Below are 27,536 nucleotides of genomic sequence, written 5' to 3'. Positions count from 1 at the left end.
AAGAAGTTATGAATTTATAACGAAGTTTTTCTGTCCCGGCCTATTAAAAATAAATAATAAAAATAAAGTTAAAATTAGCCGACGGAGTCTAAACGAAAGTTGTAGAGCATAGTCTCACCTTCGCGTGGATATAAAGAACGTCGAAGACGGAGTTCGTATGAAGAAGATATGAATTTTCGAAATTTATTAAATAATTAATAATTAAATTTAATTATTAAATACCGGTATTATCCGAAGACGAGTCATCAGACTCATCCGAAGTACACCCCGCGTACTAGCCTACGCCCCGCGTACACCGAGGTATGTCGACATTCGCACTCGAGTACTTCGGATACCTAAGCCATGACGATCCGAGGCGTACGCCCCGCGTACTCCGAGGTTCCAACCTCTATAAATAGGATCCGAAGGTAGCCGACTCCTTTGCTATTTTTCTCTCTTCTCTCTCCCGTTTTGCATCGATTTGCATGCCAGAAGTACCCCGAAGCCCCGGTAATATTCTCGAGCCCCGAAGCAAGTCCCGAGATCCCGAAGATCTCGAGAAGTGCGGTTCCCGAGCCGAAGTTCTGCCCGCGAGAAGTTCAATTTTTGTAGAGATCTTCCAGATCTGCTGAAGAATACTACTTCTGCAAGTCGTAGTGCTGTCCGACCATCTTCTGATCAAGTGAGTGTATACTACCTTTCATAAACACGATAATAATACAAGTATGGTTTGAGTGTATTAAGTATATTGTTGTTTATATGTGTGAGTGTGTAGTTACTTTCTTCTATCTCATAGATATGATTTATTCTCTATGAAATACGTGTTATGTGTGTGTGTGTGCCTCATCTGTTATGTGAAATATGTGTTGATTAAAGCATGCTATACAGGTTTTTAAACTATGTATAAAAATGTATATTTTTATCTACTAATATGTTGGGTAGAACATGGGTAGATAGTTGGTGTGTAATAAACAGATGAGAGGCCTCGTTGTTGTTTGATTAGTCATCTAGCGGAGTTTAGATGACGACCACGGACTTTTCTAGACAGTCTTGTGGAACATTAGCAGGTTCGCCACCTGTAGGTGTTAATTAACTTGGGTGTTCATTCGTTGTACTCCATCCCCCTCATGGTTGCCTTATTTGACTTATATTGCTGAGGAACCCCCGAAGCATGTGTAGTTGCCCCGATGAAATATTCTTAGACTAGGTCCCTTATGTTAGTTGTCTTAGGGACGTAAAGTGAGAATAACGAGAATGGGCAATTGGGTTATTGTTGGTTGGTGGAAATTAAATGTAATTATTTATTGTGGGTTGAAAACCCTATATGCTCACCAGGCTCCCAAGCCTGACCCACTCAGTTTATTTGTATTACAGAAAGTGGCGCAAGGGCATAAGATGGATGAACCATCAAGTTGTTTTGTTTACAAGTCTGTATATGTATATATTTGTTGAATGACTTGTAATGTTATCGTTTATGCTTTATGGTCTGTATCGGAACATGGCATCCCGAGTTTTGATTATATAATGAAAATACATTTCTTTTATGAAATGCTTTGGTAAACATTGTTTTATCACGTTTTGTTTTTAGGAACAAATTCCGTAACTCTTTCAAATCAAAAGGATTTACTCTGAAATTATTTTAAAAGCATAAATGAAAAAAAAAATCGGTCTTTTCTGGCCGAGATTTTGGGGATGTCACATCCTACGCAACCACCTCCACCTCATCCGCAATACAATCCGACAACTATCCAAGCTGCGGTGGCTGCAGCTGTTTCAGCAGCCTTAGCCCAATTCAGTGCTAGTGGTACTAGCGGGAGTAGAACGACTATGCATTCCACTCAAGATGATGCTCCAATGCGCTCTAGAGAGTGCTCATATAAGGACTTTACCAACTGCAAGCCCAAATCCTTCAATGGGACTGGCATAATCATTTCCCTCTCGCAATGGTTCAAGAAAACGAAATCGATCTTTAAGATCTATTCCTGTCTGGAAGGAAGCAAAGTTAAATTTGATAGTGGCTAATGTTATGGGCTGGTAAGCTTTGAAGGAGCTCATGACTGAAGAATGCTGCCCGAGGGGAGAAGTTCAGAAACTTGAACAGGAACTCTGGAGCCTAACCATGAAGGGCTCCGACATAGTTGCCTATCCTACTAGATTCAGCAATCTAGTGGAACTATGTCTGGGAATGGTCCCTACGGAGGGAAAGAAGATAGAAAGGTTTATCTGGGTGTTGGTGCCTCCATTCCAGGGGAATGTCTTAGCTCAAACCCCACTACCTTTAATAGTGCCAACCGATTGGCACAACGGCTCATCGATCATGGAGTCCGCACCCCAACTACAAAAACAACCATGGCAATCTAGATCCCTCCGAAGCCGCTGACAACAAGCAGAAGTTATGGGATAACAAGAAGAAGAGCGCGACGCTGAGCTCTACCAAAAAGTAGCAGGGCGTGGCTGTTCATGCTGCAATAGCACCTACTGCTACTGCGCCGATGAAGCAATATGTTGGAAGCTTGCCCAAGTGCAACAAGTGCAGCTTCCACCACAACGGACCCTGCCGGGAAATGCAGTGCGCTAACTACAACAGGAAAGGGCACACTGCCCGTTTCGGCAAGGCCAATCACACGAGTCACTGGCGTTAGTGTGGTTCAGGCTTGCTACGGATGTGGCGAGGTGGGTCACTACAAAAGGAACTACCCAAAGGAAAGGAACGCAGTCGACCCCATAGTGGTCATTGGTACGTTTCTCCTCGATAACTCATATGCATTCAAACTGTTTGATAGTGGAGCGAAGAGGAGTTTCGTGAACCAGAAAATTGCTCACTCACTTAAACAACAATCACGTGCACTTAAAGAACTGTTCACTATTGAAATGGATAACGAAAGGACTAAGAGCACTAGTAGTATATACATAGGATGTACTCTAACTCTAGATAGCCATTCATTTCCAATCGACTGTAACAACCTGAAATTGTTCGTCGCCAAAACCCGTTCTACCCGAAAGGTCGCCGTTATCAAATTCGTTCCGTTTTCTCTTTGGGTTAATTATATAAACTTATACGTTGATTTTAATTTAATGAGTGTCTAAATCACTCTGGAACTCACGTAATTAGCCCGAATATAATTATTTCATAAGTTTTAAAAATGTCCCCGCCGGGTGACGGTAACTTAATCGGGTGCGACCAAAAGCCGCGTTTAACGTCGGTATCGGGTAGAATTCCACCGCGTACAAGTTTTAAGACCTATATAAACGTGTTTTAGCATCCATTTGAAGCTTTTTCCTTCTCTCTCTACTCTCTCTCTCTCTAACCTCTCTCCTAAATCCAAGTTTAAGGGTCCAAAACTCAAATTTAAGGCTTCAAATCTCTAAGGTACACTCCTTAGCTTGTATTGTAACCTCCTTAGCCTTCAAATTCAAGTTCAAAACATGATTTATGACCATATTCATGAGTTTACGGCCATGGAGCATACATTGGCCGTAAACTCATATTAAGTGGGTTTTTAAGCCCTTAAACCCCTCCTTGACAAGTTTGGGACTTAGATATGGCTAAATGGCTTCAAGATATGGACTCTAAACAATTAAAACATGAACTTTGTGAAGTTTGAAGGAGTTTACGGCCAAGGATCATTCTTGGGCCATAAACTCATTAAACTAGGGTTTTCATGCCCTTAAACCCTTCCAAATCACTCATATGCCTTAATTATGAATTATAGAACATAGATCTTTGCATTTGGACACTTGAAACATCATTTTTGGGGGACAAACAAGAGTTTACGGCCAAGACATGTGCTTGGGCCGTAAACTCCTCAAAAAGGGGGATTAAGTGCCCTAAAACATGTCCAAATGCCCTGAAACTCTACCAATGACCTTGTGGTAAATTCTAGAATCATCTAAAAATGGTTTGGTCACCTTAAACACAATTTTTGGGGGATTTGTGTGAGTTTATGGCCAAGGCATATGCTTGGGCCGTAAACTCCTTATAAGTGGGTATAAATCCAATTCTAGGGTGTTTGAAAGCCATCCAACACCACCAAAAGCCTTGGAATAAATCAAAGAACCAACCAAAAATAATTTTAAGGCTTTACAAACATCAAAACCCCACATTTGAGAGTTTACGGCCATAGAACATGTATCATGGCCGTAAACTCATAAAAAGGTGTCAAATGGTGCCCTAAACTCATTTCTAGGCTTGTGGGAATTTTTAGAATCACATGTGATTGATTTTAACACCTTAAAAACACTAAATCTTGGAGAATTGAGAGTTTACGGCCAAAGACCCCATGCCTAGGCCGTAAACTCCCTTATGTATTGTAAATGATGTTTTTAATTCAATCCAAGCCTTAAGAAAAATTAATCCAAGCATTTCCAAGTGTCCATATCCATTTATGACCCAAATTTGCACCATAAACCACCCTACCATGAGTTTACGGCCGTAAACTCATGGGGAATGGGTGTTTTGGACCAAAAACTCTTGTATAAGTTTATTCATGGGGATTAAACTCAAGTCCCAAGTCCCTCGCTTCAATTCCCGTCCTTAAATGCCACCCGGGTCCCTCCAAACACTTGTATCGAAGTGTTTTCGCGACTTGAAGCAATTGTCCCTATCCAACAATCAATCTAAGTCCTAATTAGATACAAATGTGTATTTTTACATCATAATTAGGAACCTCGTGTGTTTACAAGTTCCGGATCAACTCTTAGCATCAAAACCGTCTCATATCTCGTCCGGTGAGTTCATACCCCTACGCCTTTTTCCGTGTTTTTCAATGTTTTCAGGGGGGGAATACAAGCAAAACTATAACTGTTTTTGAATTATAACATTGAAGTATTTCAAATAATATCTGGAAAACTTATAAATTCTTTTACTCCTTATGTATTATGTTGAGCATAAGGAATGATTTATCGATTTCAACTAAATGGATTTTAGTTAAGAAAATAACCAAACTAATCAAATTATTATGGGAATAATTTGGGATTCTATAATTCTCTTTATATCATGTACTGATATCTGTATAAAGTTATTTGATAAACTATGTCTAATTCAGTTTATCTCCGTATCATTTGAATGTATTGCCAGATAGTTTCCTGTATGTAACTATTTTCACTGTATCATGTCTTGAAATCTTTGTATGTTTGGTATCGTATGAGAATCCTGTGAATAGTTTAATACTAGCTTGTGAGATAGTCACTACCCTTTATGGATGATCAAGTAAATCCTCTCCGGAAGTGTAACCAGAGTCTCCTGGAGGGAGAGCGAGGAATTTGTGAATAGATCTATTCGGGACTGACAATCCCACACCTTAACTGCTAGCTACAGTTAGGCGGGCACGCCTGGGGTGACAAATTCTGTATATCATTCGACGTCTGACTAACGTCAAGGAGGTCTCGTTGTCATATCAGTATGGTTACCCGACTCACAATACGTATTAATATAAACTTATTCACAGCTGGGATTTTGTTTAGAATCTATATCTTGTTCGGGATGATAATCCCATGGTCTTGTATCTATATCTCATTCGGGATGGTAATCCCATGGTTTTATGTCTATATCTCATTCGGGATGATAATCCCATGATCTTGTGTCTATATCTCGTTCGGGATGGTAATCCCATGGTTTTGAAGCTAAATCTTATACGAGATGATAATCCCATGATTTTATCAATCTATCACATATCTAGTTTCGGGATAATGATCCCATGGTTTATCAAGCTATCTTATGTCTATTTTCGGGATAGTGATCCCATGGTCTTTATCGAATTATCTTACAACTGGTTCGGGATGTTAGTCCCAAGGTTTTCAAAATACTTTCTATCTACAGTTCGTCTAAATTATAGTTTTGTATATTAAACTATACTATGTGTTATTCAATCAATCTTGCAATTAGGAAAATATGGGATTTTCCTGGGGTTAACTTATATCTGTAACAGAACTGTAACGAAAGATAACTTAACTACTTTACATAAGAAAATATGGGATTTTCTTGGATATCAAACCTTTTCAGAAAACTAAAGGAAACCGATACATTTTCACAAAACAAAACCGCTTATGAACTCACCAGCTTTATGCTGATTTTCAAACTGCTTGTATTCTCAGGTCCAAGTTAGACAGGTACCCGGCGATATCTTTTGGTGAAGACGGAGTGCTCTGAAGACTCGTCTCTTTTGTTCATATGATATATGTATAACTTTTGTACAATTTACTTTTGAACCAAATGTAAACTTTCATATATATGTAATGTAATGGTTGTTTACTGTGATTACTATGTACATTGGATTTGATACTCAACGTGGAGTCAACCCCGGGAACGTTTCCGCCTTTGGTTTTTGGGGTGTGACATCGACCTCATGCCGGTCTCCATTTAAAGTTTCGACGTCATTGTCAGCATTGATTGGTTGAGTCTTCATCGTGCTGACATGATATGTTATGAGAAGGCAGTTCGCCTTAATTTTCCGTCTAATGGAACCCTAGTGATCTATGGCGACAAACTCGACACGAACCATCACATCATCTTGATTATTCAAGCCCAGAAGTACTTGCGAAAGGAATGTCACACATTCCTTGCTCATGTGGTTGATATGACGAAAGACTTAAAGAACATTCGATAAGTACGCGACTTTCCCGACATCTTTCCAGAAGAACTCCTAGGATTACCTCCACAACGTCAAGTCGAGTTCATAATCGACTTAGTTCCAGGGGCTACCCCAGTTGCCAAATCTCCCTATCGTCTAGCACCAACTGAGATGCAGGAGCTATCCGGTCAACTTAACGAACTGCTAAGCAACGGCTTTATTAGACCAAGCTTCTCACCCTGGGGAGCACCGGTCTTGTTCGTGAAAAAGAAGGACGGATCGTCCCGCATGTGCATCGACTATAGAGAACTAAACAAGCTTACCGTCAACAATCGTTACCCTCTACCTCGCATAGACGATTTGTTCGACCAAATGCAAGCGGCGAATTATTTTTCAAAGATAAATCTGAGATCCGGTTATCACCAGTTATGAGTGATAGAGGAGGATGTTCCCAAGACAGCCTTCCGAACACGTTATGGACACTACGAGTTTGTAGTGATGCCATTCGGATTGACTAATGCGCCTGTAGTATTCATGGACTTAATGAGTAGGGTATGTCGTCCTTACTTGGATCAGTTCGTCATTGTGTTCATTGATGAAATACTTATCTACTCTCATAGTAAGGAAGAGCATAGTAAGCATCTATGTCAGATCTTGGAAACATTACGATCAGAGAAGCTCTATGCGAAGTTCTCTAAATGTGAGTTTTGGATTCGAAAAGTCGAATTCTTGGGTCACTTTGTTAGTGAAGAGGGAATTCATGTGGACGCTTCCAAAATAACGGCCATTGAGAACTAATCAGCATCGAAGACGCCTACATAAATTCATCAATTTCTTGGTCTCTCTGGCTATTATCGTAGGTTCATTCAGAATTTCTCTAGGATCGCGAAGCCGCTTACTACATTGACCCAGAAAGGTGTGGCCTTTAACTGGGAAGAGAAACAAGAGAAGGTGTTTCAAATGCTGAAACGAGCCTTATGCAGCACACCGATACTATCCCTCCCAGAAGGGATAGAAGACTTTATGGTTTATTGCGATGCATCAAACCAAAGACTCGGCTGTGTTCTTATGCAACAAGGTAAGGTCGTCGCTTATGCCTCAAGATAGCTGAAGACACACAAGGTCAACTAGACCACACATGATGTTGAGTTAAGAGCAGTCGTATTTGATCTAAAGATCTGGAGACACTACTTATATGGTACAAAAAGCACTATCTTTACAGACCACAAAAGCCTTCAACATATATTCGACGGTGGGTCGAGCTAATCAATGACTAGGAACGTGAAATTCGTTATCATCCCAGTAAAGCCAACGTAGTAGCTAAATCCCTAATTCGAAAAGAATTCTCTAGTCGTAGAGTCAAATCATTGACTATGACTATCCATTCACATCTGTCCACACGCATTAAGGAGGCTCGACTTGAAGCCTTGAAACCTGAAAATGTGGTGGGTGAATCCCTAAGAGGGATGGATAAGAACTTAGAAGTCAAGGGAGGTAGAGCCTTATATCTCATGGATTGGATCTGGACACCAAGACATAGTGGTTTCAGAGACTTGGTCATGACAGAAGTGCACAACACTCAATATTCCATCCACCCAGGTTTAGATAAGATGTATCTAGATCTTAAAAAGCTATACTGGTGGCTTAACATGAAAGCAGAGATTGCTACCTTCGTGAGCAAGTGTCTTACTTGCGCCAAGGTTAAGATCAAATACCAGAAACCATCATGTTTACTTCAACAACCAGAGATACCTGAATGGAAGTGGGAGTGGATCACAATGGACTTCATAACCAAATTGCCCTAGACAATGGGTGGTCTCGATACCATATGGGTGATCGTAGATAGGTTAACCAAGTCCACACACTTCCTGCCTATCAAAGAAACTGACAAGATGGAGAAACTAACAAGAACCTACATTAGGGAGATCGTACGACTGCATGGTGTTCCTGATGGGTTTTGAGCATTCTAACACTTCCTAAGTGTACATGCAACCCTAATAACCTTGGATCTATGTTTATCTAATTATCATGCAAAGTTGAATTCCAAGGTTATATTCCTATCTAGCATACATGGGGAACAATTTTTAACTTGAATGAAAGATAGAATAACTTACCTTGTTGTTGCTTATGTTCCTTGAAACCTTGTGAGCCTAGCACCCCAAGTGTGATGCCTCAAATGCTTCACACAACACCAAATTCTCTTGGAAAGAGTTTTGAGAGAATACACACTTCTTGAAATCGGCATAGCCCTCTTGTTTCTTATGTATAACCGATTTTGGTGGAGAATGAGATTCTTATATAGTGTTGACACATCTATGGTTACACCATGTAAACTCTAATGTGTCATGACTCTTCATTTCTATGACCCATGGGTTTGTAACTCCCATGGAGCATCCATGGAACATCTTATGGGTGGAACCCAACTTGATAATCCATGGAGCCTCTTAGCCCACTATACAAGATATGGATGATTTACATAATCAACCCATATATTTAATTAGTTATCTTTTGATCACTTAATTAATTCCTGATCAAACTAATCAAATAATATTATTAATATATTAGAACTTATAATATATTAATAATCTCCAAGTGTTATTTCTCTCATTTAGTCTATCCAATTGCATGGTGCCATGCAACCCAAATGGACCATGCCGGGTCGGGTCAAGTACATACCAGAAATAGTTATGGACTTAGACACCTTATCCAACAGTCTCCCACTTGGATAAGTCTAATAACTATTACTGCAAGTATGACTTCAGGAACCGATCGGCAATCGTAGCTCTTTCAAGGTCTCTCGGAACTGAGAAGATTATGGTACGCCATTTAAGATAAGGGATCATATAATCCTCTGTTCTAGATGTCAGTCGGACAAGTACATGGAACAATGTCTTACTTATTGTCCAGCAGTTTGTTTCCCGATTTCCGATTTGTTTGACAAAGAACTTAATTGAACACATCAACTTAGTTCTAACCGGGCCCGGTACATAAGTCAAAACAAAATCATCGAGGGGTCCAGATATCAGCTTCTAATCCAAGAAGGAACAGATAAACTTCAACTCATATGTTTGTTCTACCACTCATTGAATTATACACAAAAGCACGTTTTATAACATCGAGTTACCAATGCGTTTTCGTACAATCAATGCCTAACCAACTTGTAAGTAACAAATCATATCTCTAGGTTTGAAGACTTATATGATATTACCGTCTCACGATCACTCGAGATAGAATTCCATGAAGTGATTCCAGTGAGTGTGGGTTGAGTCCAATGCTTAGTACTTATGAGCACTCATGATTGTTGTAGCCTTGTCCAACACCTTAGACCTCTGCAACCAATCATAACAGTCTTGATTCATACCTACTTCCGACATATGACCGACTGTGGACGTTTGAATAATATGTTATACCAAACAACATTATTCTGGAAGTCAAAACATGCAAAAGAAATAAAGTAAACGATCGACAAGAGATAGAAACACTTTACTCATAAATAAAACACCTTTTATCCATCATCTAATGTCAATTACACTTTACAAATTTCGAGGTTATCTAACTACTAAATCTAATATCATCCTTCAGCCCTATGTTCCGAGCATGCTGGAGATGCTTAACCCGAGTCAGTCCCTTCGTGAGGGGATCTGCTGGGTTCTCATCCGATGATACCCTCTATGCCACGAGGAGTCCTTCTTCTATTTGATGTCTGATAAAATGGTATTTTCTGTCGATGTGTCTGGGTCTCCCGTGATCCCTTGGTTCCTTGGCTAAGGCAACAACGCTTTCACTATCACAGAAAATTTCCATTGGCTCTTTAATAGCTGGTACAACTCCAAGATCTCCAATGAAGTTCTTCAGCCATATCGCCTCCTTTGCCGCCTCGCTAGCTGCAATATACTCTGATTCACAAGTTGAATTAGCCACTATCTCTTGCTTGGAACTCTTCCAAGAAATTGCCCCTCCGTTTAGGGTAAACACCCAGCCCGACTGAGAGCGGAAATTATCCCTATCAGTCTGGAAGCTAGCATCACTATACCCTACAACTCTCAAGTCATCACTCCCACCGAGGGTAAGGACCCAGTCCTTAGTCCTCCGCAGGTACTTGAGGATGTTCTTTACCACAGTCCAGTGTGCCTTGCCAAGGTTCCCCTGATACCTACTAACCATGCTCAGGGCAAAGGCTACATCAGGTCGAGTACACATCATAGCATACATGATCGATCCTACAACCGAAGCATAAGGTATTCGACTCATTTCTGCTATCTCAGCCTCAGTGCTAGGGCTTTGTGTCTTACTCAATCTGGTGTTACTCTGGATGGGTAACTCTCCTTTCTTGGAGTCCTACATGCTGAATCTCTTCAGCACCTTATCCAAGCAGGTACTTTGACTAAGTCCAATTAGTCTTTTACTCCGATCTCTCAAGATCCTTATCCCTAGAATATAGGCAACTTCTCCTAGGTCCTTCATAGAGAAACACTTCCCAAGCCAGGACTTAACTTCCTGCAGAGTTGGGATGTCATTTCCTATGAGTAGTATGTCATCCACATACAATACCAAAAAGCTAACTATACTCCCACTAGCTTTGACATACACGCAAGACTCATCTTCACTCCTAGAAAAGCCAAATTCCTTGACCTTTTCATCAAAGCAAAGATTCCATCTGCGAGGTGCCTGCTTCAATCCATAAATGGATTTCTCAAGCTTACACACTCTATTAGGATACTCGTTGCTGACAAAACCTTCTGGCTGACTTATGTAAACATCTTCAGCCAACTTTCCATCAAGCAAAGCGGTTTTGACATCCATTTTCCATATTTCATAGTCATGAAATGCAGCTATGGCTAACAGAACCCTAATAGACTTAATCTTGGCTACTGGAGAAAAGGTCTCATCATAGTCCACTCCAGGAATTTCAGAGAAGCCCTTTGCAACCAGTCGAGCCTTATAAGTGTGTACTTTACCATCCATGTCGGTCTCATACTGTCTTACGACCTGGTACATTCCCAACCAAGTTCCAAACTTGATTGTCATACATGGACTGTATTTCGCTGTCCATTGCCTCTTTCCACTAGGCTGACTCAGGGCCTGCCATGGTTTCCGCGTAACTGTTAGGTTCATCCAGACCTATCAGTGTCTCATCACTGATACGTGTATCTCCTTCTGCAGTAATATGGAACCCATAGTAATGCTCAGTAGCATTCCTAACTCTTGTGGAACGCCTCAGAGGTACAGACTTGTCAATTGGCTCAACAGGAGTTTCCTCCTCAAGTTGAGTACTAGGGTTTGAAGTTCCTTCACTGCTTGACTCTTGAATTTCTTCAAGATCAATTTGCCTCCCACTATTTCCTTAGCTTATGAACTCTTTCTCTCTCTCTCTCTCTCTCTCTCTCAAGAAAGCCCTCCTAGCTACAAAAACCACATTTTCACTAGGTCTGTAGAAGAGGTAACCAAAGGATTGTTGTGGGTAGCCGATGAAAATACACCTCTCGCTTCGGGGTTCGAGCTTATCATGAGTCCTGCGTCTCACGAAATCCTCGCAACACCAAATCTTGATATGGTCTAGTTTGGGTACTTTACTAGTCCACATCTCGTGAGTAGTTTTGGCAACTTTCTTTGTAGGGACTAGATTAAGGATATGGGAGGCAGTCTCTAAGGCATACCCCCAGAATGAGATTGGTAGCGAAGATCGACTCATCATGGAACGAACCATATCCAACAAGGTTCGATTACGCCTCTCAGCCACACCATTCAACTGTGGTGTCCTGGGAGGTGTCAATTGTGAGACAATCCCACATTCCCTAAGATAGTCGAGGAACTTTGAACTAAGATACTCATCACCTCGATCGAATCGAAGCATCTTAATGTTCCTGCCCAATTGATTCTCGACTTCCTGTTTAAATTCCTTAAACCTTTCAAAAGTCTCTGACTTATGCTTGATTAAGTAGACATATCCATATCTACTGTAATCATCAGTAAAAGTCAAATAATAACGATTAGCATCCCTTGTGGCATGTTTGAATGGTCCACAAACATCCGTGTCTACAAGGTCCAACAAACCTTCACCCCTCTCACACGAGCCTGTGAAGGGTGACTTTGTCATTTTTCCAAGCAAGCATGATTCGCAACTATCATCTGACTTTAGATCAAACGACTCCAAGACTCCATCCTTTTAGAGTTGGCCTAAGTGTTTCTTGCTTATATGTCTAAGACGACAATGCCATAATGATGCTTTATCCAAGTTATTATTATTAAGTGAATCAATACACAAAACATTATTTCCTAAGTTATCTACAACAGATACAGCTTCATACACACCATCACAAGGTAATGCATTAAAATAAAAAACATTATTAAAGAAAGCATCAATAGAACCAACTTCATTATTAAATGAAAAGGTAAACCCTTGTTTGTACAATGCATGAAATTAAATTATATTTCTTGCCACTTCTGGCGAATAACAACATTTATTCAAATCTAAATTTAACCCACTACTTAGCGACAAAGCATAAACTCCAATCTTGGTGACAGGTGTAACTTTCCTATTCCCCATGATTAAGTTTATTCTTCCTTGCTCCACATTCTCACTTCTTCTTAGTCCCTGGAAGTCACAACAAATATGAATACCACAACCGGTATCAAGGACCCAAGATTTAGAATGGGGTGAGTTATTAGAAATGATAGTGTAAATACTTGCATGGTTGGGTTTAACTTTCCCATCCTTCACATCTTGCTGGTATTTTGGGCAGTTCTGCTTCCAATGTGATTTTTCATGGCCATAGAAGCATTCAGCCTCTTTTGGGTCAGAAGGAGTGACGAAACCTTTCTTGGTTCCACTTGAAGAAGAGCCATCAAGGGTCCGAGCCTTGGTACCCTTTGAAGAGCTCTTTCTCTTCTTCCCTCGACTTTTACCGATTGCCAAAACCGGAGTGGAGTTTGGAGTAGGAGTGTTAACAACCGACTTCCCCTTAAGACCTGTTTATGCGGTATTGAGAAGTCCCTGAAGTTTGCTGAGTGTGACCTCTTCCTTATTCATGTGATATGTCATGCGGAATTGATCATAGCACGATGGTAAGGAGTGCAAAATGATATCTATTGCAAGCTCCTCAGGGAAGTTCACATTAAGCTTCAGCAACCGATCCACATACCTTTTCATTTTCTGCATGTGGCTCGTGACGGATTCCCCGTCCTTCATCATGGTTGTTATCATGGAGCAGATGATTTCATACCTCTCTTGTCGTGCACTTTGATGGTATCTTTCCATCAAATCTTCGTGCATTTCACAAGGGTAGAAATCCTCATAGGACTTTTAGAGTTCCGCTGTCATTGTGGCCATCATGATGCATGCCACTTTCGTAGCATCCCATTCATGTGCCTGAAAGTCAGCGATCTCCTGGGGAGTTGCAGTGGTCTCATTAATCTCCTTAAGCTCCTTGAAAGTCAAGGACATATTATTTGTCCTCGTAGCGGGTAGTCATCCTGATGTTTCTGATCCACTCATTGAAGTTGGACCCATCAAAAGTGACTTTCCCACACAAGTTCATAAGGGTAAAGGAGCCATTAGGATTAGAGCCAGAAGTAGCATTGTTTGAAGACATCTGAAAGAAGAGGACAAGATTAGTTTAGATATTAAGAGACCCTTAATAAAACACCCAAATGTAATATTAAGGCTAGGATCCAATCACAATATATTATAACTTAGAAGAGGTATGCCGTAATCCAAGCTATAACATATTTGAAAGGTAGGTGAATGACGATTCACCAATTTCCACCATGAAAACCGAAATATTAAATATTAGGTTTTTGATTGGTTCTTAGAAATTCCTAGATTCTTTGAGATTCAATGAACTTTTCAAAGGCATGTTTCAATCTCGGGTGTGCCCACCAAGATTGTGACTGGGATACCGAGGATCACAAAATGAGGTGTGAAGTAACCATGCAAATCACTTGGTACCCTTAAAGTTTATCACTCAATAGATGTGCCGGTAAACCACACACGCTCCACCGATACTATAATAAACCTTAAGTCACCCTTTACCTACCATATTAAGTCCAAGTTAGTGTGCCGGTTAACCACACACGCTCCACCAACGACTTAAACAAAGTGTAAAGTGTAATTTCATGGATTAGCACCTTATTCACATTTTTCCTAAAGTAACTAAGATTGAGAATTTAATAAAACATTTAGTTACTTTATAATATTCATCATACTTTTAATGAGAATTTATAAGTCCTTGTCTTACCCGTTCGGCTAACGACCCTCCACCGGTCAAGCAAGCGGTGGGTGAGAGTGGACACCCATTAAGTTTCCATTTTATAGGCAACAACCTTATACCCACCTTATAGACCGGCTTCGTGAATGAGGCGTACCAGCGGTAAGACGACTTTGTTCTTATACATATATATATATATATATATATATATATATATATATATATTAAATCATAATAATATAAGTATAAGAGTTGAATTTTAACTTTTAAAATTCTAAGGGTTGGAACTAAAGTTTTTAACATGACTTTACTTGTTCCAAAACTTGATGACAAATTTTGTAAACTTTCAAAACTTTTCATTTCTTGTAACTTATGAGTTTAATAGAGTAATAAAATGAAGACCCTTCATTTTTCTAACTCTTGTGTTCTTTTAATGGTTTTAATTCAAGTGACTTTTGGTTTTCCATAACTTGAGGACAAGTTATGGACTCCATTAAAACACATTATGATCAAGAATTAATCTACCACATAGGTTACAAATAATTCCTATGATCATCTAAACATCATAAGATCAAGAACATGAATATGAACACTTTCATGAATCAAAATTACACTTAAAACTTTGTAATTTTGATAACTAGTTGTTGTGAATGAATTAGCAAAGATATTACACCATCTAAAACAAGTTTTCAAGTACAAAACAATTTAGGGTAATGTTTCTAGTCCATTTCCAGCAACTAAAGTCGAAAATCTGCACTATGTGGCTCCTACTTGCCGAGTGCATGAACCTACTCGGCTTGTAGGTTGAAGATACAAGTGAACTCGGCGAGTCCCCCCATGGACTCGGCGAGTTCATCAGGCAGACAGCAAACTTTTCGACTTTTTTCAACTTTTAAGCACAAATAGCAAACAAACAAGCCTAGGCTCTGATACCACTGATGGGTTTTGAGCATTCTAACACTTCCTAAGTGTACATGAAACCCTAATAACCTGGGATCTATGTTTGTCTAATTATCATGCAAAGTTGAATTCCAAGGTTATATTCCTATCTAGCATACATGGGGAAGAATTTTTAACTTGAATGAAAGATATAATAACTTAACTTGTTGCTTATGTTCCTTGAAACCTTGTGAGCCTAGCACCCCAAGTGTGATACCTCAGATGCTTCACACAACACCAAATACTCTTGGAAAGAGTTTTGAGAGAATACACACTTCTTGAAATCGGCCTAGCCCTCTTGTTTCTTATGTATAACCGATTTTGGTGGAGAATGAGATTCTTATATAGTGTTGACACATCTAGGGTTACACCATGTAAATCCTAATGTGTCATGACTCTTCATTTCCATGACCCATGGGTTTGTAACTCCCATGGAGCATCCTATGTGTGGAACCCAACTTGATAATCCATGGAGCCTCTTAGCCCACTATACAAGATATGGATGATTTACATAATCAACCCATATATTTAATTAGTTATATTTTGATCACTTAATTAATTCTAAATTAATTCTTGATCAAACTAATCAAATAATATTATTAATATATTAGAACTTATAATATATTAATAATCTCCAAGTGTTATTTCTCTCATTTAGTCTATCCAATTGCATGGTGCCATGCAACCCAAATGGACCACGCCGGGTCGGGTCAAGTACATACCAGAAATAGTTATGGACTTAGACACCTTATCCAACAGTTCCCGTATCCATTATCTCTGATAGAGTTAGTAGGTTCACTTCAAGGTTCTAGCAGTCACTACAAAGTTCCCTATGAACTAGGCTGGACATGAGTACAACCTACCATCTGCAAACTGACGGACAAAGTGAGAGGACTATTCAAACTTTGGAAGATATGTTGCGAGCCTGTGTGATTGACTTTGGGAAGGCTTGGGATACCCATTTACCCCTTCTCGAGTTCTCCTACAATAATAGTTATCACACGAGCATAAATGTTGCTCCATTTGAAGCCCTCTATGGACGGAAGTGCAGATCCCCTCTATGCTAGGCTGAGGTAGGTGACACACAGTTATCTAAAGGACTCATTCTTGAAAGCACTCTCACAGGTCCAGAAATCATTCGAGAAACGACAGAGAAGATCGTTTAGATTCGTGAACGATTGAAAGCCTCTAGCGACCGACAGAAAAGCTACGCAGACAACAGAAGGAAATCTTTGGAATTCCAGGTTGGCGACCATATTCTATTGAAGGTCTCCCCCTGGAAGGGCTTGATACCCTTCGGAACTCGTGGAAAGCTAAATCCAAGATATGTAGGGCCTTTCGAGATTCTCTCTAGAATTTGCCCTATAGCTTACAAACTCAAAGTACCTCGCAAACTTAGTAACGTACATTTTATTTTCCACGTCTCGAACTTGAAAAAGTGTCTATCCGATGAGACTCTTGTAATCCCACTCAACGAGATTGAGAAGCGGGGACCTGAATTCACTTGGGTGCGCGAGGATAAAATGAAACTGAAATATCCTCATCTTTTCGCTTAGTTATTTGTAATTGCTTAAACTCTAATTTCGGGACAAAATTCTCTCTAACGGGGGGATGATGTGACAACCCTAAATTTCTATCTTGTACAACCATTCAATCCAATCAAATTCACACTCGTTTCTGCTATCTTTTAACATTGTTTAAGGTCAGTTTGAGTGTTCTAAGCCTAGTGCCTTCAAGGAAGGAGTGTTAGGAAGTATCTTGTAGAGTTCAGTGTGCAGCATTCAAGCCGGAAAACTCCAAGTATTGGAGTTTACGGCCGTAACACCTCCTTGGCTGTGAACTCTTCCTTTTATATAAGATATTCCTTCATTTTTCACCTTTTTCTCACACTCCCACCTCAAGAACTCGATTTCCTCTCAAGTATCTTCAAGAACTTTCACCTTGATCTTCATTCATGTAAGAAATCTTTCCATTTTCAAGTTGATATTCTTCTATATCTAGTGAAGATTCATGCTTTTATCCATGAAATATCTCTTTTGGATAGATCTTCAAGTTTTCTTCACTTTCACCAAGAACACCTACTTGTTCTTGGGTCGTGAACTCATTTGAAGCCTTCAAAAGTGTGAATATTTCTTCTATCTTCTAGTTACGCTTGTTAAGCACATGATTCCTAGCCTTAAAACACCATATAAAGCATGAACATCAAGAGTTTACGGCCGTAAACCCTTGCATGGTCGTAAACCTGTTTCTTGGTGCTTATCTTGGCCACTAACTCATCTTAAGTCCAAGCCTAGGGCCGTGAACACTTAGTGAATGCTAGTTAGGGTCCTAAACACCTCTTAAAGTCATACTCTATGGCCGTAAACTCCCCTTGGCCGTAAACACCAAAGGTGTGGCCGTAAACTCCAAGGTGTGACCATAAACTCCATTTGATTCAATCATATGTGATTAAAACACTACAATCCAAGTGTTTCCTAATTCCCAAAGTGGTTTGCATGCATGATTAGTTGTATATACACCAATTTTATCCATATATGTATCATTATATGCTTATTAGGATCCGTTTGTGCTCGAGGTTTCACTTGACACTTAGCATCGTATAACGATCTTACATTGGTATCACTCACTACAGGTGAGTTCATACCCCCTTAATTTATCTTTTAAATGATTTTAAATGCTTTTATGAGGGGGGATACAAGTTGATAAGATTATAGTTATTATATCAATCACATGTGATTAATAACTATCAAACAAGCGGATTTTTTATACGTCAAACTATTTTATCAAGGAAACTATTTCAAAACATTTTATAGACTGACATCAAGTAATTTTAACCATTCAAATGGTTAAAACCTTTTTTATGCTAAACTCCTTTAAGCTTATATATATTATCAAAATCATATCTATACAGATATAGTTATATAAGTAAGGTTGAAAGGGCTTATGACTGATAACTCACTTTATTTCCTGTTCCTTGTTTGATTGTGGACTTAGGGTATCCGGTTATTTGTCTGAGTGTCGTTTGAACCTTAGTTATATATTATGTATATATGTATAGATATAAAATTTCTTACATCAGTTCAGCACCTTTGGGTAGCAAATGTGTACAAACCTACTCAGTCATTCAAACAACATTACTAGTAAACTTTAATAGATATAGTTTAGAGATTCACTATTCACTATTTCTAGTACACTGAAACATTCATGATTCAGTTCATTTATGAGTCAATACAAACTTACTATTATGGAAACAGGCAGAACATAATATAATAAGAAACTAAGAGAACATACACTACGCTATACAAAGAGAACATACTATACACTAGAATAGAGAGAACATACAATACACTATAACATACTATACAAACACTAGAATCCTATAACATTAATTTGAGCCACTACTTCATGGCATGGCAATCTACTGTTGTGTCATGTTTTTTTAACTAGGGTCTCCTGGAGGGAGAGCGTGAATTTGTGTATAAATCTACACGCGACTGACCGTCCTACACCTTGCTGCTAGCTATAGTGGGACCTACAAGTCTACGGGTGACGAATGTCATTCCATTTCAACATCTTCGAGCATTGTGTTTTACTAGTCGATCAAGTATGGTTACAATCATATCACATTTTACCTTAATTAACAAAGTGGTTTAAGGTAGTTAGTATATTGGTAGTTACTTACCTACAATACTAGAATACATCTTTATTTTCCCATTGCATTCACATTGTGATCTTCTCACATAAACAGTAATGTAAACTATATCAATGTAAGGATAGTCATACTTGGGAAAATTACACACTTTTACAAACAAACAACATACAGAACATTCGGGCCTTGGTAGAAGGCTACATTTAAAGTAGAAAATATAGGATTTTCTAGGAGATACAAACATTTACTACAAACACTTACAAACATTTACAATAAACACTTACAAACACTTTCTTACAAACAATGACACTAAAATACTTATGAACTCACCAGCTTTATTGCTGATCTACTCTTTCAAAATAACTTGTATTCTCAGGTCACCAGTAGACAGGTACCGATGACCAGATTTTTGAGAAGACGGAGCTTTCAAGACCAGTCTTTATTTTGATTATTCATTTTTGGTGTCTTATAAATTATACACATAACACACTTGTATTAAATTATATTATTAATGCAATGGATGATGTTGTTGCTTGTTTACTATTATGCATTGTTGTGATACTATACATGACGTCCTCCGCCCTAGAACGTTTCCGCCATTCCGGTTTTGGGGTTTGACAGTATCTATTATTCAAAAACCAAAATGGTAGACTAGGTATAGTTTTAAGGGGAAAAAATCAAATATAGAAGAAATGTATTACCTTTTCTCGTAAAGAGATTAACAGGGTGGCTGCCGACATCTACAATTCGTCAGCAATTGGTTGTAGTGGTCAGAGTGATGGTGTTGTTAGTGAAGATGAGTGATAGTGTGTCTTTAGATTATAGGTTTATAGAGAGATAGAGATAGAGACGGCTTGTGGTGGGGTTTGAGACGGAAAAAGATGGGTGGAGTCGGTTGGTGGTGCTAGAAATGAAGAATGGGTGGTGGTGTCAATGGGGTTTATACCTCTGTTGAATATTGTGTGGTGTTGCTGATGTCAGATGATGATGGTGGAGGCGAATTTGGGTTAGGGTTTAGGTTACTAATAATAGAGTAGAGAGAGGTGATTGCAGAGTTTGTAATGGTGGCGTCAAGAAGTTGGTGGTAACAGAGGGTTGTTGGAGACTTAAAATCGCAAAGAGGGAGAGATGGGAGAGATATGGCTTGGCGAAAGCTGCTAATGTGTAGAAGAAATTAGGGTTTTCAACATCTTGAGAGTTAATACCGTGAGATACATTTAGGTGTGCGTATGCACTTATACAACGTAAGCTTAATATGATTATACATAATGTTCAAATAGTTGTACTTCTTAAATTTCAAGAAATGGGTAATATGTTTAATAAGATATATATATATATATATATATATATATATGTATGTATATATATATATATATATATATATATATATATATATGTATGTATATATATATATATATATGTATGTATATATATATATATATATATATATATATATATATATATATATATATATGGTTAGGTTAATGTGAGACGGTCTAATTCTGTGAGACCGTGAGAACATTTTTTTATTTTTTTTATTTTTTTTAGTTAATTCAAGTTCCGAAAATAATATTTAAAAAATAATTTTTGGATTTTTCCATTTATTTTGCATTTTAAAATTGTTTTTTAGAATATGTACAGTGTAATATTCTATTAGATTATTTCACGTATTTTTTCAAAAAAATGGGATTTTTTTTAATTTTTTTTAGTTAATTCAAGTTCCGAAAATAATATTTAAAAAAAGAATTTTTGCATTTTCCATTTATTTTGTATTCTAAAATTATTTTTAGATTTGTTCTCACGGTCTCACAAAATTAGAATGGTCTCAAATGAACCTGAATATATATATATATATATATATATATATATATATATATATATATATATATATATATATATATATATATATAGTTTCAAGTAAAACCAACATAAGAAACTTATAACAAAATGATAATTTAACTAAACTCATGGTATAACACGCGTAGACTATATATATATATATATATATATATATATATATATATATATATATATATATATATATATATATATATATATATATATATATATATATATATATATATAGTCTACGCGTGTTATACCATGAGTTTAGTTAAATTATCATTTTGTTATAAGTTTCTTAGGTTGGTTTTACTTGAAACTATGTATGTATTTCAATTTTAATCAACATTTAGTTTATTTTACTTTCATGTCAGTGGAATTTAACTTTTTGTTTTATGTTAAATATTGCCCGTAATGAGTCGAGTTGTAGTCAAATTGATGGTTCTTGGTGTAATATTCTTAATGAACCAAATTTAAATCCTTATATTCAAGGGCGGATCCAAGGGGTATTCCGGGGTACTTCGGGATATTCCTCAAAAAAATTTCGGTACTGTAAATTTTTAGAAAAAAAATTATTTTATGTAGTGTATATATACACATCCCTTCACTTGTTGACACAAACAAATAGTTAGTCTACTGGTTAAGGTGTGGCTTAATGAAATAAAGATCTTAGGATCAATTCTTGCTCCTTCCAAATTATTTGTTTACATATCTTTTATTTTTCCAACTATTCTATTCTTTTATTTTCCCAACTATTGTATCCCACATCGCCAAACACATGTAAACTTAGTTATTTTCATCTATTATATAAACTTGTTATCCTTATATTTTATTTGATATTTACTTTAAGTCCACATCGATTGAAGTATCAAAAGATACTTCAACTTCATGTTTATATAACAATACTTGGAGTTAGCTAACGATTGGATTAAGGTTTTGGTTTAAAACCAAAACCGAACCAGGAAACTCAAGTACAAATTGAAAACCGAAAAACCAAACCAATGGTATTGGGTTCGGTTTGGTTTAAAATTTTCAAAACTGAGGCTGTCGGTTTTGGGCTCGGTTTTAGGAAAAACTAACCCAAGCCACCCCATGCTCAACCATTGCGGTGATACCCAGGAAAAAAATTGGGATACCCCTTTGCTTTGAGTCTGGCTCTGCCACTGCTTGTGTTGCATGATTTCTTTACGGTTGGTTCCTAACAAGTTTGCCTAATAAATTCTTTTGAGCGTTCAAAAATAAATTTGAATATATGTTTTTTCATGTTGTGGAAAATTTAGAAAACGCATTTAGTTAGAACCTGTGGAGTTTTTTTTTTTTTTTTTTATCTTAGAAATTTAAAAAAACTTTAGAAAACTGTAAAAATCATTTTTCCAATTACATATAATTTGAAAAAATGAAAATTTTCAGTTTTCTAGAAAATTTTGGAAAACTGAACTAAATCGTTTTCAAAATTTCTGTTTCTTTTGAAGAAAAGATTTAAAAACTAGAAAATTTTCCACAACCAAACATCCCTTAAAATCTCAAAATGGTTTTCTTTTTCGTGGGACAATTATTTTCAAAGATGATTCACTGTGTGTAGAAAATGTACCCACTAAAATTAAGTTCTGTGCCCTACATAATAAATTTCATGATGACTTATGCACATATTTGTGTGGTTTATGTAGTTTCTTGATTTCCATGAATTCGTTGGACTTCTCATCACCATATAAACTATAATATTTTGAAAAATAACTTGAATGCTCAGGCAGGAGTTATGTTGATGGGTCGTTTTACCCTCAATTTCTGAATATATATATATATATATATATATATATATATATATATATATATAGCATTAATTTCTTTACAGACCATCAATCATCCTTGTAACCCCAAGTTTACTTCCCAAAATGAACTCTCGTAGTGCTTTCCATTTTTTTAGCCTTATTATCTTTTTGATTACCACCACCATCTCTTGTTCCGATAATGATACCGATTATCAAGCATTGTTGCATTTCAAGTCGATGATCACCAATGATTCTCCACTAAGTTCATGGAATGCTTCCTTTCAATTCTGCAATTGGATTGGAGTTTCATGTGGGAAACAACTGAAAAGAGTGATTGCTTTACGACTGAATTCACATGGCCTTAAAGGCTCATTGTCTCCTTATGTCGGGAACCTCACCTTCCTTCGTGATCTTTATCTCATGAACAACAGCTTTCAAGGAACAATCCCTCATGAACTCAGTCGTTTATCCATGCTACGTTTCATTGATCTTTCCGATAACAATTTCAGTGGAGTCATTCCGACTAACTTGTCTCGTTGTTCAAACATTGAAGAGCTAAGAGTTAATAATAACAAGCTTGTTGGAAGCATACCCAAAGAGATCAGTTTCCTCTCGAAGCTTACCCATTTTGTAGTCGCTGATAATATGATAACAGGTGGAATTCCACCTGTCTTCGGGAATATAACATCAATGATCATGTTCTCTGTTAAAAGCAACCCTTTGGGTGGGGGTATTCCAGACACCTTAGGCCATTGGAAAAGCTTAACAAGATTATACCTTGGTGGTTGTAACTTATCTGGAACTATTCCTTACTCCATTTATAACCTTTCACTTTTAACTAATATTTCCTTAGGTGAAAATCAGCTTATTGGTAGTCTTCCCTCAGATATAGGTACAATGCTCCCCTATCTTACGTTCGTTCAATTACGGAATAACCAGTTGACTGGACCTCTTCCACCCTCAATATCTAATTGTTCAAATTTAAGATTTCTTGAAATGAGTGAAAACAAGTTTCGAGGGAAGTTGACAATCGACTTTGGGAAACTAAAAGATATTTATAGAATAAATTTGGGTTCTAACATCTATGGATTCGGAGAAGCTGATGATATGAAGTTTATTGATACTTTGCAAAACTGCAGTAAATTAAAGATTTTAGATCTTTATAATTGCAGCTTTGAAGGAGTGTTGCCTACATCAATAGGTAATCTTACGAACCAACTTTCTAATCTATATTTAGGAGCAAATCATTTCTATGGAAATATCCCTTCAAGTGTAGGTAATCTTGTTGGGTTGAATACTTTTAGTATAGGAGATAACCAATTCACAGGAAAAATCCCCTCAACCATTGGTCAACTTCAAAAGCTACGTGAAGCTTATTTATTTTGGAACCAATTTTCAGGTCCGATTCCTGATGCCTTCGGGAACTTATCATTGTTGATTACACTTGATTTAAGTTCCAACAAACTCGAATCCAATATTCCATCAAGCTTAGGAAGTTGTAAGCATCTATCCCAATTGTACCTTAATGACAATCAACTTAGTGGCAAAATCCCTAAGCAACTTCTTCAACTTTCATCTCTAACCATATCATTATATCTTTCTCAAAACCATCTATCTGGGTCACTTCCAAAAGAGGTAGGGGAACTTAAGATGTTATCTTCTCTCGATGTTTCTGATAATAATTTATCAGGTAACATTCCAAGTAGTCTTAGTAGTTGCACAAGTCTTGTATTTTTATCTCTCAAAGGCAACTTATTTCAAGCCATGATACCATCGTCATTAAGTTCCATGAGAGGAGTTTCGAAACTCGATCTCTCTCATAATAATTTATCGGGAAAAGTTCCGCGATTCTTAGAACAAATGGAATTATTAGAATATGTAAACCTATCCTTTAATAATTTTGAGGGTGAAGTGCCAATGGTAGGAGTGTTCGCAAATGCAAGTGCATTTTCAGTTGTAGGGAATAGTAAGCTTTGTGGTGGGTTGGCTGAACTTGGGTTGCCAAAATGCATGGAGACCCGAAAACATGAAAAAAAGTTTCCTTTGTACGTAATAGTCATCCTAATTGTATCTTCCCTTTTCATCGTTTTATGTTTTGCGTATGTTTGTTGTAAGAAAAGGAAGGGCCAATTGTCTCGATCATTGACTAATGAACGATTTGGGAAAGTATCATATAGTCAACTTCTCAAGGCTACCAATGGTTTCTCAAAAGAGAATTTGATCGGAGAAGGAGGATTCAGTTCTGTTTACAAAGGAGTCCTCGATGATGATGATAGATTTGTTGCAGTCAAAGTTATTCGTCTTCAAAACCGAGGTGCTCACAAAAGCTTCATAACGGAGTGTGACGCATGGAGGAGTATTCGACACAGGAATATATTAAAGATAATAAATTCATGTTCAAGTGTTGACTTTCAAGGCAATGACTTCAAAGCTTTGGTATACGAGTTCATGCCAAATGGGAGTTTACATGATTGGTTGCATTCAAGTGCATTTAAATCTAGAATGAGCGTTCTTCAAAGAATAAATATACTCCTTCATGTCGCATTTGCACTTGATTATCTTCATAATCATTGTCTACCAGCCATTGTTCATTGTGACCTGAAGCCTAGCAACATTCTTCTAGATGGCGATATGGTGGCACATGTTGGAGACTTTGGTTTAGCTCGATTTCTTGGAACAAGTTCAAATCAAAATAGCACAGGTGGCATTAGAGGGACAATTGGATATACACCTCCAGGTAAATTAATTTCATGTATTCCAAGATATTTATATTTATTTGTTGTGCTACTTTTTTTTAAAGTAATTGCTAATAAGTTGCAGAGTATGGTTTGGGGGGTGAGATGACAAGTAGTGGGGATGTATATAGTTTCGGAATACTATTGTTGGAGGTGATGATAGGGAAAAGTCCAACAGACAACTTCTTTAATGAAGGCCTTAGCCTTCATAAGTTTGCATGCATGGGTTTGTCGAACCATATAACCGATGTTATTGATGATGATATTCTAAAGTTTCTTCAAGAGGATGATATTACTAAGAAATATACGTTAGAAAATTCAAAGAAGATAGAGCAATGTCTGGCTTCAATTGTAAGAATAGGAGTTTCATGCTCCGTTCATTCCCCACCACAACGAATGAATATTGCAAATGTTGTCCATGAGTTGCAACATATCGTGGATGTTGTTCAAAATATTTGATGTTCCATGTTAGTTAATATTTTGGATGCTAATTGTTAAAGACAAATGTATTATAGTATTTGGTCGATATTGTAATTTTGTTATGGGAATATATAAAATAAATATATTTTATTACAAATATATGGTAGACTTTAATGAAAAGATAAAGTTTTGAGGTACATTTTGAAGAGTAGAAACATCGGGGGTCAAATTCCAAATCATGGAAATTTGAAAACTATACAAAATGAATTATTAGATATAATTTTCCTTATGAATTATTGACGGGGAAGATCAAAAAGAAAAGAATGATCGTGTAGTGAGAATCTTACAAGAACCAAAGCAAAATTCGAGTATATTATCAAGATTGAGAACCATTTTATGTGTAGTCAACTGTATCATGGTTTTCAGTTGTGGAATCTAATAAAGTTTTGAGTTGGTGGCGATCAATTCGATGTAGTGCAGTGTCTTAATTGATATATGGGCTTATTCATGTTTGGAATTAGTGACAACTGATGTTGCTGGTTACAATATAAGCAATATGCATTGACATTGATTGTTAATGACTTCGAGTTAAATTGATGTATAAGTATGTTTATATCCTTATGTTTTGATATGTACTGCTAAATCTTTAAATTCACCCTAAAATGAGATAAGTAATGTTGGTACGTAAATTGATGCTATAAGTATGTTTTTATGTTTGGGATCAAGAGTTTTATTGAAAGAAACTAAAGAAAAAGCATGAAGGATGACTTTTAAATGAGTAACTACAAACATGGGATGAATAATGCAATCTTGTAGTGTAGGTGAAGGGCATTAAAAATTAGGTATATGGAAATAGAGAAAATTAATAAATAAGTATATACCTTCACCCGTCATCTAGAATCACTTTACGTGTTGATATTTCTCCCTTTATAATGTATGGGTTACCGAGCAATCGAACTTGGGATAATCTATGAAGAACGCTCTTAGTTTTAGGTACAAATACTTATAGAACAGTGCTTGATTGTATATGATGGATTAATTTTTGTAAGAGCCATCCAAATGCTTTAATATTGATTTTATATACTCATCCATCCGAAAATTATATAAGATTTATGATGTTTGCGGAAAAACTGCCAGTTATCAGCCATCTGATAGCTTGGACAAACATTTTGTTATGGCAGCTTGGAAACCAACAACTTGTCCAGATAGCTTGGTTATTTTTTCTATTTTACTTCTTTTTTAAGTATGTTTTTCCCCTGCATTCCAGTTTCAAAACTTGACCCCCAACATTCGTTGTGTCTAGGATCAATCTCGCCATATATAGGTTTGTGTTCCTCCCCTCGTAACTTGCAATAGATCATAGTCTAAATCTCTATTTGGCACTCATATTAATTCAAACTACCCAAAATAGATGATGACACTAAAAT

At 37.3% G+C, this 27,536-nt stretch overlaps 1 protein-coding gene across 1 annotated transcript; it reads left to right on the top strand.

Moving 5' to 3' along the window:
- The first annotated feature begins 23,018 nt into the window (after positions 1–23,018).
- Positions 23,019–26,268, top strand: LOC145086667 (LRR receptor-like serine/threonine-protein kinase EFR). The gene is made up of 2 exons (XM_079024490.1): positions 23,019–25,691; positions 25,775–26,268. The coding sequence occupies exons 1-2, from the start codon at positions 23,078–23,080 to the stop codon at positions 26,146–26,148; spliced, it is 2,988 nt and encodes a 995-aa protein (XP_078880616.1). The 5' UTR covers positions 23,019–23,077; the 3' UTR covers positions 26,149–26,268.
- Positions 26,269–27,536: the final 1,268 nt, after the last annotated feature.

The sequence above is a fragment of the Lactuca serriola genome, chromosome 2, assembly GCF_051521515.1.
Source record: "Lactuca serriola cultivar US96UC23 chromosome 2, Lser_US96UC23_V15, whole genome shotgun sequence".
NCBI classification, from domain to species: domain Eukaryota; kingdom Viridiplantae; phylum Streptophyta; class Magnoliopsida; order Asterales; family Asteraceae; genus Lactuca; species Lactuca serriola.
Note: the sequence above shows the minus strand (reverse complement) of the source record. Positions and strands in the feature narration are given on the sequence as shown.

Excerpts from the sequence above, each read along its gene's own strand:
- LOC145086667 (XM_079024490.1), top strand. The coding sequence starts at position 23,078 with ATGAACTCTCGTAGTGCTTTCCATTTTTTTAGCCTTATTATCTTTTTG. Across the intron at positions 25,692-25,774 it reads AATTGGATATACACCTCCAG|AGTATGGTTTGGGGGGTGAG; the intron begins GTAAATTAATTT and ends AATAAGTTGCAG.